Below are 19,572 nucleotides of genomic sequence, written 5' to 3'. Positions count from 1 at the left end.
AAACCTAGCATTCATAAGTTTTTAGATCTTTTAAATTCAACAAAAAAGTTACTTTTGAAAAATCTAGCTTTGTATATTAAAAATGCATTATCTCTAAGAACTACATTTACTTACCATTAATTGTAGTTCATCCTCATATGATAATTGATATGTAATGTAAATGTGACAATTATGCATATTGTATATATTTGTATATGTCATGATGTACTTATTGTACAAGTCATGAATAAAATTGTTGTTCTGTTCTGTTCTATGAAAAGTAATGTTACACTTGACTGATCTCTGACCAATTACACATGTTGATAGTATGTTACAATCACTTCAATATGTTGAACAGTCTACAATTAATACTCACAGGAGACCAATTTATGAAATGTCAAATTGAATCTTAATTATGCCATAATTGACTTCTGCACAAGGTAGTTAATATTTAAGAAAGGATATACTTGTGCAAATGAATAAAAAATTAAAAGACACATAAATAAAACAAAATTAACATCGAGTGATTGAAACAAAAAAGATAATTAGCCAACAGACAATATATAATGTTTATTATATTTGCTTGTATGTTCATAATTGTAAAAAATTGTGAATTTTGTAAACTTTCATAATAATAAATTTAAAATACTGACTTTATGTTGAAAGCTTTTATCAAAAATTTATATGCTTAAACACTCTTGATTTCCTCTTTCATTTTGAGTGATTTTCTTTTTTTTACTGAACATCATCTGGATGTCTCAAGTGTTCTCTAATTTTTGACATGGCACTAATTAATAATTTTGAGAAAGTAATATATTAAGAATTTTAATAACACTACAGTAATTAAAAATTTTGATAAAGTTATATGAATCTAAAACATAGAATGTAAGACAGGCAGATAAAATCTATCATTTGAATCCCATTATATTATATAAATGCTAATTAGTTTGAGTGAAATTATTTTTATAAACGTTTCCAAGTTTTTGTACTGTCTTAGAAATTTTTCACTCCTTTTCCTTTCCCTGCTTTCACAGAATTTGCTAAGTCCAAATTTTTCTAAGAAGCTTGTGCAAGCTTGCAATAAAAATGTTTCTTGTAAGCTTAAGCAAGCTTGCAGAATTCTGTATGAAACTAGCTGCAAGCTTGCGCAAGCTTACAGCAAGCTTACAACAAGCATAAATAGTCAATGTAAGCAAGCAAGCTTGCAGCAAGCTTGTTGAAAGCTTACCACAAGCTTTCATTTTGGTTTGGGCATATAGGAGTGTGGCGATATGAATCTTTGCAGCATTGTTTTGCCCCCTTAGATTTAGTGACATCAAGTAACACTCTAAAGCATCTCCAGCTCTACCTTCTTTTTCCATACACTTTCCGAGAATATTTAGAGCTGTTTCCCGATGTCCAAGGTTTTGTTCCTCATTTATGGTTCTGATAAGTTTGAAGAGAGCAGCTTGCTTTTCATCATGTCTCCCAAGATGGTTGTTAATCTTGTATTGTAGAAAGTAGAGGTAAGGGAGGGAAATCTACCACAGCAAAATCCATCCATTTGTTGTCTTGTCTAGTGCGAACCTTTCTGTCCTCTTGTGTAGATCTAAACATTTCATATCTGAGTTCTGCTGGTACACAGTGAAGTTCACATGGCAGAAATGTAACACATGATGCTGTTGTATATCGTATGACTTCTTCATTATGATTGTCACATAATTCAAAGAATCCTTGTCTTGGCAGTTCATTCTCATTTTCATTACAACAACAGATAGGCTCAACAATGTGTAGATCATATCTTTTTTCAATCTCACTGAGAACCAGGTCAGTTTTTTGTATTTCTTGAACGCAGTATAAGATTGAGGCTAGTTTCAGTTTACTTGATGCAACATCTGTATTCAGACCAAGTGAGATGAGTTTGAGGGCATCTGCTGATACAGTGTTGTACTGATAAATGTTGAGTGAAGCCAGTACAGATCCAAGTGTTGTACAATACCATGGTAACAGAAGATGACTGGCTGTCTTATCTATACCTTCATATTTACAGTTAACTGACTTTGATAAAATGTTCTTTAATATTTCAACAGCTTCATTAGGACAACTGTCCTTAAGATGATTATAAGTATTCATCAGTTTCTTAGATATTTCTGAAGCCATACTAAAATATAGAAATCCTGAAATAAAATCACTTGTCTTAATTAGACAGAAGTTATAAAACTTGTCATGAAGCCTGAAACCAAGATGATCACAATTAATCCCTAGAAGTGCCACTCCTTCACTGTAGATGATATTGTTGAGTATTTCCAGGATATATGGTTTGACTGCAGGTGAAATCTTTCCCCTCATTAAATTGTTCCCTGGTATGATAAAATGTGGACAATGTTCATTAATGATATTATTGTACAGGAGATATAAACACAGTGATAGACAAGAAAGTAAGTTATTTTCTCTCCAGATGTTAGAACATGTTTTGGAAATACAGTGGAAGAGTACAGTTTTACACATGAAACTTGTAATAACATCTTTAAACAATGGATTAATAAATGTTTTTAAAATGATTTTCATCAAGACATAACAGCGAATCTGTGTAATATTCAGGTTGAACATTAAACACCTTTCAGCGAAAGATGTTGATATTCTCCATTCAAATTGCTCATGTTCACTGCCACTACATCCAACACCAACAACAAAGCATCCAGTTCTGCTGCAATATTGTTTCATTTCAGAATACGGCCACTGACCTTCACCTTGTTGATCCAACCATCGTCTAGCTTGTTGCGGCCATGTTGTACAATATAGAGCAAACACATGATCTATATCAGGGTAGCCTCGTTGTCCTTTTCTGGCTTGTGCTGGCCCATGTAATTCTAAACCGTTCCTGTTTGTGATAGATACCAAAGAATTCTTTAAAAGTAACTTTCCTGTTCTGTCCATGAAGAAGCATTGGTTAGCTTCACCATCAACAGGAAGAGGAGCATCAGACCTCAGAAATTGAAGTAAACAATATCCAGGAGATACAGAATTATCTTGAATCATCAAAAAATTATTTAAACCAGGTAACCAGTCACTCCAGTCTTGTATCACAGGGTATCCTTTACTGCATACAAGTTGATCTAGGTCTGAACCCATTCCATCTGTTGTTGTACATTCTGATTGACTTCCAAAAAAAAATGTTAATTTATCAATAACACCAAGTAGTTGGTCATTTATATTTATCATTGATTCCATCAGAAGCCATTTTCTTCTCTTTTTCATCACTATTCTCTCATCAACACCTATATCGGCCAGAACCTCTGATAGCTTCATTGACACAGTCTGGGTGTAATTTGGTACTTGATACATTCTGAAAATATCATTAATGTTCTAAAATATTATGAAGTTTCATATATTTAATTTCTTCACTTCCTTTCTGATTTAAGCTCACAACAATTATTATTGTTAAATTCTTAAAATAGAAAATTGATTTAAGATAAGTTTTTATCATCAATTTTTGTTATATTGCAAGAAATGTATTAATATTTTTTTAGATTATTATTGTTTTACTTTGTAAAAATTGATTTACACAGTTTATTTTTTTATATAACCTATGAAATGAAAATATAACCTATGAAATGAAAATTGAAATCAAATACATAATTTTGACTTCCTCATAGTGTAGAATAATAATTAAATTATTACCTTTTTGCTAATATCGGTCACTAGATTTTCAATATTTTAAAGAAAAACAAAATATTTCAGAAATTTCCCAGTTGCTAACAACAATTAGAGTATATTGGGTATTCCATATTTGTTTAAGAAGTTAACTCTGTTGAGTAGTTATTTCAAATCTGACATTTGTTGTCTCCCTTTGTTGAAGGAATTCATGCATGTTAAAGGGACTCCACTGAGGTTTTTTGTAATGTCAGGATAGAAAATAATTGTTCAAGATTAATGTTCCATTTGATGTAGGTTTAGACCAATAACTTCTGTACCAAATATCAGATCATTGGCTCAGTCTGTTTTTCCGGAATAATTATTCTAATTCTGAAAAATGACCCGAAATTGTTACCAGTGACGTTTCTACGCTTTTTCACTAAAATCGACCTTAGAATAGCACAAAAATGTGAGTTTTAATTCATATTGAGTACAGTATATTAATTTCTATTCTTTTGCATATCTTTCTATTTTAAGCTCCCCAGCTGATCTATGTAAGAGTTTTTTTAACCTCAGTGGAATTCCTTTCATGCATAAGTTTGAAGAAAAAGTTTATTCAGCGGTAGGTCTAAACCGGTAGATAATAAAACAATATAAACATCTGGTGTTGACCGTAATTTTCTTTCCACTGACCTTATCTTGATAAAATTTGTTCTGTTAGTCCATACCTACAGGTATTCTTCTACAGGAATCCTCCATTGCTAATACAAGAGGGCCATGATGGCCCTAAACCGCTCACCGGAGACAGAATACTTGTTAATTTGTGTTTTTTAAAAGAAGAGGTTTTTTTTTTTACTATATGTATATCAGGAAAGTCAATTACCCCCCCCCCCCCCCCCCCCAGGCCTGCCAATTTTGACTCCAAATTGCTAGACATTCACTAGAAGATGTTTCATGCCACATGCAAGCTCTAGCTCTTTGTATTTTTTAAAAGAAGCTTTTTTTATTGTTTTTACTATAATATTATGCATGTAAGGAAAATCAATGACCACCCAGAAGGGGCCATTTTGACTAACATACTTGCGTTATCATAACTCTAGTTTGAACGTAACTTTTTGTGTAAGCCGAACTTACTTATTTATTTGCGTTTCACTAAAACTTTCTAAGCTACGTATTTGCTTAAGTTCAAACTTGAGTTACACTCACTTATTGGTGGTGTAAATTGCATGTTCTGTTTAATGAAACGCAACTTACGTAGATTTACACTTTGCACAAGCCCAAATTTACGTAAAAAGATACCCAAAACTTACGGAATGTTAGTGAAACCCTAGCCAGGGCTTTTATTTGAACAAACTTGGTAGACACTTACTAAAGATATTTCATGCTTAATATATAAGCTCTAGCTTTCTGGATTTTTTAAAATAATATATTTGTATCATGAAGAAAATGGTGATTATTGACAAAAATACTTGTATCAGGACATCAGTTTAGTTTTCTGTTTTTTAAATTTTATTTATATAATACAATATATTTGTTGCTCTAAGAAATTCTGAAAAAAATCTGAAAAAGAAATGCTTCATGTAATAAACAACACATAGTACAGTTCACTGTAAATACATATATATTGGGTTCTTTAACAGAATGATTTTGTTTTATAATAAGAACGAATAAAGTGAAACACAAATCTTATTTTAAAAACACACAGACACTTATTATACATCTTTATTTGAATGTCAAAATAGTAACTCCTTAACAAAAGTTTAAAAGCTACATAAAACAAATGTTATGTAATGGCACTATGTAAGTTCTTTGACATCATAAATACAATGATGTCATATCCAAAACAGAAATATAAATGTCTCTCACAATTACTATACCTTGTTTCCATTTAAATGCATACCATTAAACTTGGCAATCTTGTATCACACAATATAGTTTTGATATCCTTTATTTAAGAATTCTGATTAAATTTCACCCATCACCCTACAACGCACACATTTATTTCATATCACAGATCTATTATCTATTATATGAGTTCTGAATCATAATTCATCATGTAAAGTTTTCCCCGAAGACTCGTCCCTGATCTGAAGAACTATTTTCCCTGTATTTTTGTTCGCTTCCATATATCTATGGGCATCAGCAACTTTGTGAAATGGAAATATTGTGTCAATTATAGGCTTCAATTGAGGCTTGGAACCATCCTTAAACAAGGGCAGACAATTCTTTGAAAAACCATCTGTTATATTCTTCTTATACTGAAAAATAAAAAATATATATATTTGTAAGTACATACTTCATGGTCTCTATCTATTTTCAATGATACCCTGCGATGCATAATTATGATTTTTTGCTTTGTGCACAAACACAGTTTAGGTTATATTGTGCAACAGGACAGATGATTTTGGCTAACCTATGAAGGTCTAGATCAATAACCTGTATGCAAAATTTCAGATCATTCCCTTAACCCTTTTTTCCAGAATAATTATTCTAATATTCTAAATGACCCAAAACTGATATGTGTTGCAACATTTGTAACTCAAATTGGGCTTAGAATAGCACAAAAATATGTTTCTTAATAATTGTTTGCATGTCTTTCTGTTTTAAGTGTCCCAGGTTGATCTAGATGTAAGAATTTAAAATGTTATGGTTTAAGGCTTTTGGACCTAAAGGTTAACAATATTTAGCAAGAAAAAAATAAATATAATATCATACTTGAAGTTTCCTAGCTCTCAAAGTTGTTCCTGTTATTCTGATTCGTTTTCTTAACAACTGACTAAACATATCTCCACTAATATTTCCACCCCCTGCAAAGAAATAAATGAAAAATAAAGCTTTTGACATCATATAAATGCTATAAAACTATTTATGGGAATATTTTGTACAATCTCCCTATTCTGTTTATATTTTGGCACTTTCAAATGTTAATATAAAGAATTTCAATATTAAAATATTAAGATTTTCCCACATCCTAGTATAAACTGTTCATTATGAACTCTTATAGTAATAGTTTTTGTACAGAAAACCCCCGATTTTCGACCATGTCTCCCGATCTCCCGCCGTGGGATCGAAATCCCCCGATTTTCAAAAATTCAACCAACAAAAAAATTAAAGCATCATTTTTACCAATAAACATAATTAAACAAACGACTTAAACAACTTTTACAACTATATATGCCTGAAGTAATATTTCCCCATTAAACAGCAGGGGTCTAACGGATAATTGTATTGTTAGTTACTCCGACACACTTCAGCTGTCAAGGAATAACAAATTCTCCTTTGATTAACCTGTCAATCAGTGTCAGTATTGCAGGTGCTTAACCAATGACAGCGTCCGATACTGAATGTGTGACATATCAATTTTTGTTTGGCTATGTAACCCCGCCTTGAGTTTGTTGTCGGCATTGGGTCTTTGAAGTTGATAAGTGCAGATAAAAAAATAACTATCAGGCAATAGAATCTCAAAGAATCACAGATAAGCAATGTTTGAAACTATTATTTTTCATGTAACTGTGATCTATGTTGTTGCAAAAATAATATAAACTAGCTTTGTCTCACAGTAAGCAACAACACTGAGGAGGGATTGAAAGAGGTAAACATCCGTTTCAATCAGATAAATAATAAATAATACCTGTTTTAACACCCAAAGGGCCGAAATAATTAGGTCCAATTATTATCCAGTAGTCAGTACACTCCAAAAAACCTTTACACAACTCTGCATCAATTACACAGTTTATAAGTACATATATACAGGTATCAAGTGACGTAGTGTCTAGACTCCCTACTGCCATATAAGGCAATTGATGTGTGTTAACAAATTGAGGTGTGAAGTACATAAAAACTGGATTAAGATTTGTGTCAGATTTTTTTTTTACTTTTTATGAAGTGTCAACGGAAAATTTTTAAGACAGCATTTTTTTATTTCACCTTTCTATGGCTACACAAATTCTCCGTGAAAATGTTGGTAACCTTTTATTTAAAGAGAAAAATCTTGACTGTTAAAGTATATTTATTTTAATGATTTTGAATGCATCAAATTCAAGTTATTTGTACTAAAATGATTCAATATATATCTGATATAAAATGTATTTTATATGATAAACATGCAATTAATTATATTTGTTTTACAGGGATTCTTATTTTATTTACATCAAATATTTAAAGTACCTATGCTTATTTGCAATTGTTTACATATTATTCTTTCACAGTCATGTATGTTAAAACTTGAAAATATCAAATGATCTTGTAGAAATGTTCATTTTCATAATAAAATGGGGGAAATTTTATTAAATGTTTGCATCGTTTTAAGATTACGACTGGTTTGTGCTTGCTTAAAAATCCCCCTACTTTTGGTCCAAATCCCCTGCTTTTTAAAGCCAAATCCCCCTATCTGGGTGGCTGGAAATATGGCATGTATGAGCTTGCTTCTCCAGTTTTGATTTGGAACATTATATTTTTAATATATGGGGGTTTCAATATAACAATACTAATATTAAGCCACAACCATTAAGAATTCTTACTGTTTTTGTACAGACTGGTTCTCAAGTTTTGATTTGAAATGTTCCATTTTTAATATAAGGGGGCTTCAATATCACAATACTAAAATTAAGCCACAACCATTAAAAATTCTTACAATTTTTGTACAGACTGCTTCTCTAGTTTTCATTTTGGAACTGACAAGTTTCAATACCAAAATACATTTTTTATAACTAAGCAGTCAACAGTGTAGACAAAAGGAGCAGGCCAGCATGCTCCTACTTTTATCATGGTTGGAGCACAAAAAGTTACAGTTTCTAGCTAATCTACACAATAGGTATATCCTGCAACAAACTAGAAACAATATGCCAGTCTGCTGAATCCAAAAATAGACTCAACTCGGACAAAATTTGCACAAGGTACTGTCAATTTGAAGTGATTTCAAAAACATTTCAGATGTCCTGTCAACATTTGGTTTAAATATCTGATAAACTAATCTTCATGCTGGTCTGACTCTAAACCAGGAGCATAACCCTGATGAGTTCACCATACGATTGGTCGATGAAATGTTTATTTTCTACATAAGAAATTTCCAATATCAAACCAAGTTTTAAATTCTAAATCGTTCTAGTCTTCTAGTATCCCTCAATATCTCAAATAAAATCAGCAAAATAAGTTCTTTTTCATAGTTTTTATCTTCTTAGGTTCAGATTCAATTAATCTTGCTCCTGATGAAATGGACACTTTTGTATGTATGTATGTATGTGTTCTAGGCTTAATGAGGGTCCATTCGCCCTTTCAAGCACTGAGAGTACGGACCCCGGACATGTCACCATTCATGTCCTTAAATGTTACTATCAACCAAAAGATGACCTATAAATTGAATTCAGTAATTCACTGAATGATACTAAATATGTATGCATATCGATTTTGATCCTATCAATCTGTTTATATACCTAACAAGCCATAGAGGACCCATCTTCCCTCTGTGCGAATTGACTTCATATTCTGTTCATAATACGAGGCCCCAATACAGTCTATTATCAAGTCCACACCTCTCCCTGTGCAAAGAAAAACGTTAATAAAATACATATGCAAAAGTTCGTCAGAAATACCAGTATTGAATATAAAATTATTTATTAATTTAAAATCACTACAAATTTGTAGAACAGAGATGTCACAAAAAAAATAACACTGTCACATTGTCAGTGCAGACCCATACAGATGGACAAGGGAAAATCTGTTTCACAACCCCGGTCCCCCAAACACAAAATAGGGCATGATTAATATACTGTAATTGAAAGGAGTTTAAAGAACCTAATAAAGGTCTTATTGTAAAACCTCTATTTTTATTTGACATATAGTCACCTAAGTGCAATAACCAATTAAAACCTATTAAAGTTAGAAGAATTTATTCTGTTATTGCACCAAGGTGATGATATGTAATTATACTTGCAAACAAAGCTGTTGCAAAGTTGTTGCATCTCTTAACCAGCCTAATATCTGCTTAAAATCATTGATTTTCAGATACAGCGATTAGATGTACCATTGTATTTAAATTTCAATATACTGTATGGTGTGCTCTTTAAAAATATCGTTACATTTCTTTCCATACAGAAATACATGTACTACAAGCTTTTTTTCTGACATTATCTCTATTATTCTGAACTTAAAAATATAAAAAGAAAAAAATCTGGTCGAACTTCAGTCAAACCTCAAACAATAACAACAAAGCATGGAATGGAAACTTTAAACAAAGTCACATAAAGTAAAACTTTTTTTTTCGGGTATTAAAATGCATAAATATTCTCATTGGTCAATAGTAATGATTATCATTTTCTATGTGATGATATGCAGTTTTAGATGAGGGTAAATTTCTGAAACTTGTATAAATGGCTTTTAGGCAAATCTGTAGAAAATTTAACCTGACCTGATTTATTATATAGAATAATATACATAACATGGGAAGTTTTTCATACACAACCTTTTTATAATTGTAAGTCATTTGGTTTATACAGAATTTATTTTAGTTCAATTGTGTAGGAAGATATAAGCTTATAAACACATTTTCGAATCCATTCCTGGAACCAACCAGTACTGAGCAATGATTGTTAAGTTTCTTGCTCAAGGAAACAACGACTTGCCCCTGACAGGGTTTGAACCCGTGCAGCTAGCGATCATTAGATTAACAGTCTGCCGCCACATGTCAGTCACTTAACCAAATGACCAAATATTTTTTGCGCTCAAAACACTTCAAGATCATTTAACTGCATCCAAAATTACTAGATTAATAGTTAGTTGTTGAAAACAATCACCTTGTGTAAATTCTAGCACCTTTTCACTCCAATCACCCTCTTTATAATTGTAGCCCGCCACAGCACCAAGGTCCTTCGCCATTTGAAGCTTAGACTCGGAACCTGCTGTTACAATAGGCTTACAACCTGCTTGTATGCACAACTGTACAGCTGCGGTCCCTACACCACTTCCTCCAGCGTGAATAAGCACAGAATCACCTTTCTCCAATTCACCTTAAAATTATAATATCAGACAATGCATAGTTAATTAGTTATATTTGATACCATAACATTACCATGCAAAATATTATAAAAAGATTTGTCCATCATTCAGTCCAGACAAAACCATCAGTTTTAAAGAAAATATCAGAATATTAACCAACTGAATAGCAGAACGGTGCAGATCATTACTAGATGACACAAAAGTTCAGGCTGATTTTGGACTGCACTTGTCACATTGCTAGCACCAGGTATGCCAAATTAATCATGATTTCATAATACTTTTCTCACTTGTGTAATGAAAAAATTGTATATGTTGTAAGAAATATATATAATGTATTTCTCTTTAAAAATTATTTTTAGTACATGTACCTATTTAAATACACTTTTAACCTTTTGTAATAAACTTACTGCATTTGATATTTGATTTTTTATAAAAAAAATTCTCGGCTTATTTTGCACTGCCGAATATTTTTACTGCAGATTTTTAAAATTTTACGATAAATTTGGAAATTCCATGACATTTACTACGATAAAATTTCAATTTAGGAAATTCCATGATATTTCCATGACAGAGGGACATAGTGATTTCTTTGAAATTTCCAGGTCTGTGTCAATCCTGATAAAAGAGCTAAAAACAAAGGTTTTATACTGGTACCTGCAACGTGTAAGAGCTGATATGCGGTCAGCCAGACTTCCGGTATACCGCCCGCTACAGTAAGGCTCATTCCAACCGGAACTGGCAGTAGTATATCCTCCGGTACAGCCACAAACTCAGCATAACCACCACCTTCGTGTACAACGTAAAACAATATGATTTTATAACAGTCTATATAATACCAAAACCTGCATTAAGAAGGAAAGAATTCAAAAAAAAATTTTGTCAGTGAGTGTTTAGTTACAAAAATATTATAAAATGTAATTTAAGTAACGATATAACTACAAATGTACATGTATATTGTTAGAAGCAGTCGACAGTCACATTAGAACCACTGACATTCAGTAAGCTAACTGGATTGCTATATCATGTGAAAGAATCAAAAATGTCAAACATGTTTTTAACCTTCAGCAGTAAAGAAGATGAGATTTCCAATCTAATGACTGTACCCACTCAGTCACTTGGGTCCCCTAGAACATTATAACCAAGCCCCCTATATGCACAATGTAAAAAAAGCATGGCAATTTTTTACAACAATGTATATTACAAAGAATTCTAAGCATTCTCCCATTGCTCTTTTACTATTAACATTGGCCTACATCGAGTAAATTTCATGGCCAAGATATTTTACTTGAACTGAATAGGTCAGTGGTTCAAGCCCTTGTTTCAACAATCTCTGACCTTTCAGAAAACGCCTGTACCTGGACAATAGTCAAAGAAAGTGTTCTCAATATTATAAGGTGTCTTAAGGTAACTTTACCTGTTAATAACGCCATAACTTTGTCCCCAATTTTCCAGGACCCAGTACAGTCTGAGCCAACCTTCTCAACAGTGCCAGCAGCCTCCAATCCAAGTATTTCACTCTCCCCTGGTGGAGGTGGATAGAAACCTTTCCTCTTAAATATTCAATATGAATATTAATCAAAGAGGCAATATACTAACAAAGTGTTATAAATTTGACCATAATCTGTTAACATTGAGGAGATAAAAAAAATAGGCCTCAGCGAGAATCCATTTTAACTTACACCATTGACTGGGTTCTAAAATAATAATTCAAACACAAACCATATGACAGATTTTTACTCTTTACCAGTGAATGAAACAACCATATGAACTATAGTGCATTATTTCAAATATAAAAAAGATATCAGAGTGGAACCTCTGATCTACTTTTCAAAAACAATGTAGCAGTCATCAAATTTAGCACTGGCCTGGTGGCCCATGGCCAGTGAAAATTATTTTGGGCCAGTGTTAATTTTAAGAAAATTTAGTTAAATATTTAGAAGAATAAATTCTGAAAATTCTGAATAAAACTGGAATTCAGGCCAGTAAATTCAAAATCTTAAATTAAAAGACTGATAAAGCAGTCAAATCTAGTAAGTAATCGCCAACCAAGTCCACCCTTTGAACCCTTTCCCTCATGAGCATATTGTGAAAAATGGCCGTTTTCATTGAAAAGCCTCCTGTTACAAGTTCAAACTGCTATGAAACTATGCAAAATGCTTCAATACTAATCAAACTTGGCACAGATGTTGACTGGACCATTGCCTTGGTAACAACATGCTCAGTCTTAAATTTCCTGTTACCATGGCAACGAGGGGATATCTCAAAATTGCCAAATATTACTGTTTTGCCTTGATTTTTTCCATCAAAATTTATTTCAAAGTGCTGCAACTTCTCAAGGGATTGAGATAGAGTCAAAGGCTTTTCAGCGTTGGTTACACATTACCTTATGATCGACCTGGGGTCATTTTTAGCCTCTCACAAGTCTAAAATTTTCTTGGCGATGAGGGGGACTACCGCCCCGCTTCAAACCCCCCAAACAGAACAGGTCACATCCCCCTTCTGGTAACCCCCTGATGTATCTTTTGGATGGGGGGACACCGCTGAAAAAGTGATCACTTTTTTTAGCAACATTTCTCAAACGAAAACGTATGTTTGGGGCCCAAATAGGACATTTTTTCACTATTTGAGGCCTAAAAGGGGGGGGGGGGGGTCGAAAGTGCGTTGTTTCGCGTATATATGAGGTAAAGGGTTAAATGGTTATACATGGTTTTAAAAAAACCTGACCTCTTTCAACGGAAGCCACTTTTGTCTATTCCTAAAACTGGCCTTTAAAGACAAGTTTGACAGTATTTACCTGCAGAGTGTCCGCACGGTTAATAGCTGAAGCATAAACTTTCACAAGGACTTCCCTCTCCCTCAGTGCTGGAGTATTTGTTGTTCGTATTGACAAATTCTCCGCCCCACCCTTCTCATAATGTACATATTTCATCTGTAACATAGAAACTACCTACATGTCTTTTTTATATATGTAACAGGCCGAGGGTAAGAAAAATTTGCAGCCTGACCGGGACTCAAACCCAGGACCCTCAGAATACCGCTATGGCTCAACCAACTGAGCAATCTGGCCGCAAACATCGTTCACCAACTGAGCAATCTGGCCGCATACACATCTTATATAGTTCTAAACCGTGACATATATATATATTTTTTACTTTAGACTTGCAGTTCCCTTGAAGGTAATCACAATTTCTACATCAGTATTTCTTCAAAACTAGAAGAATTCTATGCCATGATGCAAAACATTTTCCTCACCATAATGTGATAGAGCCAGTGCTTAGTAAGGGCTTGCGAAAATCAATGTTAACTTATATCTAAAGATTTTTTATAACTTAAAATTAAAATATGCCTTGTCTAAAATATGCCTTGTCTCAATATTTCTACTGCAAGACCGACCAACTTTACAAACTGATATTACACAGAGGTCAGTTAAGCTGTTTAAATCTTCTATATAATAAACGCTCTAAAGCGCACAATTTGTTGGGCTAAAATAACCCTAGAGTCTGTCTTTTATTGGTTCACTTCAGACTAGAGCAATGTTATTTCTGTAAATAATTCAATTAAAAATGGTAACCACTAACCAGGTAACATAATGATATTTACATGTAATTCATAAACATTTCAATCTTGATTTCCACCAAGCAGTCAAGAAAAGTTGAACAAAACATCCTAAAATTAAAAAGTGGACAGTTTATCCACTGGATAAATGCTTAAACATTGGCCAGCTATCTAATGGATAAATTTTCATTGCTGAACAGTTGGATAATACCCTGGTTCCTAACCAATGGATAGCCTATCTGAAATTATTCACATCCGAAAACTCGTACATTTAATGAAAAATTAAAATGCTTCATACATACCTCTGAAGACATGACATGTAAACTCCTTACAAATACACAGTAAATAGGTAATAAGAATTTAGATAGTGGAAGACTCATTCAAAATTTAGAACGGTGAACGTTGCTGTATTAATCTGGGACAAATCGGTTCGTTTTCTAGGACGGTATGTCTATATTCTGTACTGAACGGTCCCACGGAATTATTACATCGGCTGCTAATTTAATAATGTAGACAATCACATTTCCGATGTTTTATCATGAAATTGATTGATCCGAAATTTTCTACAGTTGAAAACACATGATAATTAGTATATATGGCTAATATAGAATTTGTAAAATCACATTTAATCAGATGCGACTCTAGGACAGTAGGCTGTGGAATTCACTGTCTTGGTCTAAAAAATTTATTACAGTATGTATCAGTAATGTCTGGGACATATATACTGTCCTAGATATTGTGCACAATCAAATTATCTACCTTTTTACTGACATTAAAATATTTGTTATCGTAAGTTCCAGTTTTAATTCATGTCCTAATACTCCCTGTTCATCATAACTTTATATACCAATCAATTACTGAACTTACAGAGAAAAGGTTACTTAAACATTGAAGAAAGGTATTATGAAAAGCAAATAGAATGAAAGTACATGTAACTTATTGCTTAATATTGTTCTTGTACTGTGAAACTAGAACTCCACGAATCGGATGTGTCGCCTTGTGAACAATATAGTTTAGGAGAAATGGTCAGGTCAAAATTGAAATAAGAAAATGTGTCGCCTTGTGAACAATATAGTTTAGGAGAAATGGTCAGGACAAAAATGAAATATGAAAATCAACAAAGGGCAATAACTCAAAAAATAATAAGTGAAGAGCAGCAGTTTCTGTGCACTGCACTTCTTATCAATAAGATCTATCATTCTATGAAGTTTCAAGTCCATATCTTTTATAATTTATGAGAAATGGCCTGGACAAAAATAAAGTATGAAAATTAATAAAGGGCAATAACTCAAAAAATAAGAAATGCTGAGTACCGGTTCTTGTGCACTGCACTTCTTCTTAATGAGATCTATCATCCTATGAAGTTTCAAGTCCATAGCTTTTATACATTAGGAGAAATGGCCCAGACAAAAATAAAGTATGAAAATTAACAAAGGGCAATAACTCAAAAATTAGGAAGTACAGAGTGCCATTTCGTGTGCACTGCACTTCTTCTTAATGAGATCTATCATCCTATGAAGTTTCAAGTCCATAGCTTTTATAGTTGAAGAGAAATGGCCCAGACAAAAATAAAGTATGAAAATTAACAAAGGGCAATGACTCAAAAATTAAGAAGTGCAGAGTACCGGTCCTTGTGCATTGCAATTTGGGTTATTGAAAGAAGCATGCATACCAAGTATGAAGTCAATCCGACTAATAGTGCTCCAGACAAGCTTTAGGGGACACCGACTCAGACAACGACACCGCCAACAAAAGTAACCCCTATATGTTGCCTTTTCAAGGCGACACAATAGAGTGCTATTTAAATACTTTAGCAAACTTACCACCTGGGACATGGGTCTGGGTGAGACACATCATTTTGATGTGGTAGACATTTATGCCAAGTTATTTTAAAATCCTTCAATGCATGACAATGTTCTATTAGATAGTTGGTTAGCTTCCTCACATCAAAGTATCCAAAGTTCCTTCCTGGATTCAAACCCACAGTGGTGAGGTGCAAGTTGTTTGAACACAAATGACATTCAGCACTCAGCCACTGAAGCCCCAGTAAACTCATTAAACATTGCATAATCAATAACTAATGATGGAAAGGAATCACTTACTTTCAGATTCTTAATATCATGATAAATTGGCTTAAATATTGTGGGGAAATAGAAAAGACATAACAAATAAATATTGTGGGAAATAGAAGGGACATAACACATAAATATTGTTGGGAAATAGAAAAGACATAACACATAAATATTGTGGAAAATAGAAGAAACATAACACATAAATATTGGGGGGAAATAGTAAAGACATAACACATAAATATTGTGGAAAATAGAAGACATAACACATAAATATTGTGGGGAAATAGAAAAGACATAACAAATAAATAGTGGGAAATAGAAGAGACATAACACATAAATATTCTGGGAAATAGGAAAGACATAACACATATTGTGGGGAGATAGAAAAAGACATAACACATAAATATTGTGGGAAATAAAACAAGAGGGCCATGATGGCCCTGAGGTCGCTCACCTGTATATAAGGTCCCCCAACCCCCACCCCCCCTCAACGTTGCAGGGCCAATTTAACCCAAGGGCTATTTATTTGCACAAACTTGGTAGACATCCATAAGAAGATGTTTCATGCTAAACATCTAAGCTCTAGCTCATTAGGCTTTTGAAAGAAATTTTTTTTTAAGTTTTTACTATACACATATAGTTAAAACAATGACACCCCTGGGGCCGGGCCAGTTTTGACCCCAGGGCTTTTATTTGAACAAACTTTGTAGACACTTACTAGAAGATGTTTCATGCTTTATATCTAAACTCTAGCTATTTGGGTTTTTTCAAAGAAGAGTTTAAGTTTTTGCTATACACATACATGTATAAAGAAAATCAATGACCCCGGGGCAGGGCCAATTTTGACCCCAGGTCTTTAATTTGAACAAACTTTGTAGACACTCACTAAAAGATATTTCATGCTTAATATCTTTACTCTAGCTATTTGGGTTTTTTTTCAAAGAAGATTTTTTAAGTTTTTGCTATACACATATAAGGAAAATCAATGACCCCCGGGGCGGTGCAAATTTTGACCCCAGGCTTTTATTTGAACAAACTTGGTAGACACCTATTAGAACATGTTTGATGCTAAATATCTTAGCCATAGCTCTTTGAGTTCTTTAAAAAAAGATTTTTTAAGTTTTTACTATATGCATATAGGGAAAATCAATGACCCCCGGGGCGGGGCCAATTTTGACCCCAGGGCTTGTATTTGAACAAACTTGGTAGACACTTATTAGAACATGTTTCATGCTAAATATCTTAGCTCTAACTCTTTTTGTTCTTTAAAAGAAGATTTTTTTAGTTTTTACTATATGCATATAGGAAAAATCAATGACCCCCTGGGGCGGGGCCAATTTTGACCCCAGGGCTTTTATTTGAACAAACTTGGTAGACACTTATTAGAACATGTTTCATGCTAAATATCTTAGCTCTAGCTCTTTCGGTTCTTTAAAAGAAGAATTTTTAAGTTTTTACTATATGCATATAGGGAAAATCAATGACCCCCGGGGCGGGGCCAATTTTGACCCCAGGGCTTTTATTTGAACAAACTTGGTAGACACTCACTAGAACATGTTTCATGCCAAATATCTAAGCTCTAGCTCTTATGGTTTTTTACAAGAAGATATTTAAAGTTTTTTCTTTCGGTTGCCATGGCAATTAGTTCTGAATTAAATTCTTTGAACAATTTTTAAAGGTGACCACCAAAGGAACATTCCTGTGAAGTTTGGATGAAATTGGCTTAGTGGTTTATGAGGAGATGTCATTTAAAGTAAAAGTTTACGGACGGACGGAGGGACAGACGGACGGACGCCGGACGAAAAGCGATCACAATAGCTCACCCTGTCACTTTGTGACAGGTGAGCTAAAAAGACATAACACAACACATGTGGGAAATAGAATATACACAACACATAGTACAGACTTAATAGACATAACACATGACATAAAAAGAAAATATAACACAACTTGTGTGGAAAACAGAACATAAGTTACGTACTCAAAGACGAACTTGTGTTGGGAATTATGGTACACACATATACATAAGTACAGATAAAACTGTAGTAAAATTAATATTAGTTCCTTTTTAAATGAAGACAGTTTTAAATGAAGTACTCCATCATGTTGCTCTGAAGTATATGTCTTTTTTGCCCATATGATTTATTCTGGTGGCGAGGCTAAATAAACCAAATACACACACACAAATTGAATAGACACAGCACATGTGGGTAACAGATATAACACAAGAATATTGTAGGGGGAATAGAATAGAATAGACAGAACACATGTTGCAAGCAGAATAGTCATTTTTTAGGGCATATAATAAATGTACTCAATATAAGTGATCATCCTATGAAGTTTGACAGTTGTTAAACTGTTTACAATAGTAAGGTCATTTGATACTGACCTTATACCTTGTGACCCCAATACAGATATGGATCTTTTATTCAATATAGGCCTATGAAGTTTGAACACTGTAACCCAAATGGAACTTAAGTTATGCTCCACAAAGCACAATTTTAAGTGTTAAGGTTTAAGTGTTGTGACCCTGACCTTTGATCTTATGACCCTAAAATCAAAAAGGGTCATGAATTGGACATGGCTTTCATCCATAAATTTTACATGTGTTGATAATTTTAAAGTTTTTGAAAAAAACCTTTTTATTTTAAGGTAATAGTTACTTTGACCTTTCCCTTATGACCCCACAAATTAATAGGGGTTTCTACAAAATATTGACAATCTCCTATGAAAATTTTGAAAAACGTGGGCCAAGGAATAAGAAAGTCCAAAATACAAATTTTCTGTAAAGATATTGTGCCCCGCCTTTTATTTATGACCCAAAAATAAAATGGGGTCAGTTTGGTGGTTTTCATGTTTAAAAATTTACAGCTGTAGGTTGATTAATACTTAAGTTATTGAATGAAAATTGTTTTCAGTTTTAAGGTAATAAAGTCCTTGCCTTTGAACTTGTGACCCTAAAATCAAAAGGGGTCTTCTTCCGTATATGGACAATCATCTTATGAAGTTTAAATATTGTGGGCCAAATGGAAATTAATTTATGCTCCCAGAACTGTTTTCAGTCTTAAGGTACTAGCGACCTTGACATTTGACCTTATGACCCAAAAATCAATAGGGGTCTTCTACCTATTATGGTTAATCATCCTATGAAGATTGAATATTGTGGGTCAAATGGAACTTAAGTTATGCTCCGGAAACCAAATTGCTTATGGACAGATGGACGAATGGATGCCAGGGGGTATAACATAATATGCCGGCAATTCTTTCTGGCATATAAAAAGAATATATAACACAATGTGAAAAATAGAATAGATATAACACAACTAATGTGGAAAATAAAATAGACATAACACATGGA

General features: G+C 33.2%; 2 protein-coding genes across 2 annotated transcripts; both read right to left on the bottom strand.

Annotated features, from left to right (window-relative positions):
* Positions 1–1,458: 1,458 nt before the first annotated feature.
* Positions 1,459–3,303, bottom strand: LOC132716227 (uncharacterized). Its single transcript, XM_060699453.1, has one exon. The coding sequence runs from the start codon at positions 3,301–3,303 to the stop codon at positions 1,459–1,461; it is 1,845 nt and encodes a 614-aa protein (XP_060555436.1).
* A 1,999-nt stretch (positions 3,304–5,302) lies between these two features.
* Positions 5,303–14,628, bottom strand: LOC132716217 (quinone oxidoreductase PIG3-like). Its single transcript, XM_060699437.1, has 8 exons — positions 14,445–14,628; positions 13,382–13,516; positions 12,002–12,137; positions 11,242–11,373; positions 10,386–10,598; positions 9,027–9,131; positions 6,310–6,401; positions 5,303–5,852 (listed from the first exon to the last, which is right to left on the bottom strand). Exons 1-8 carry the CDS (start codon positions 14,520–14,522, stop codon positions 5,637–5,639), a joined length of 1,107 nt encoding a protein of 368 aa, XP_060555420.1. The 5' UTR covers positions 14,523–14,628; the 3' UTR covers positions 5,303–5,636.
* Positions 14,629–19,572: the final 4,944 nt, after the last annotated feature.

This window comes from Ruditapes philippinarum, unplaced genomic scaffold, assembly GCF_026571515.1.
Source record: "Ruditapes philippinarum isolate M1 unplaced genomic scaffold, ASM2657151v2 ctg863_1_1_1_1, whole genome shotgun sequence".
NCBI lineage: Eukaryota > Metazoa > Mollusca > Bivalvia > Venerida > Veneridae > Ruditapes > Ruditapes philippinarum.
Note: the sequence above shows the minus strand (reverse complement) of the source record. Positions and strands in the feature narration are given on the sequence as shown.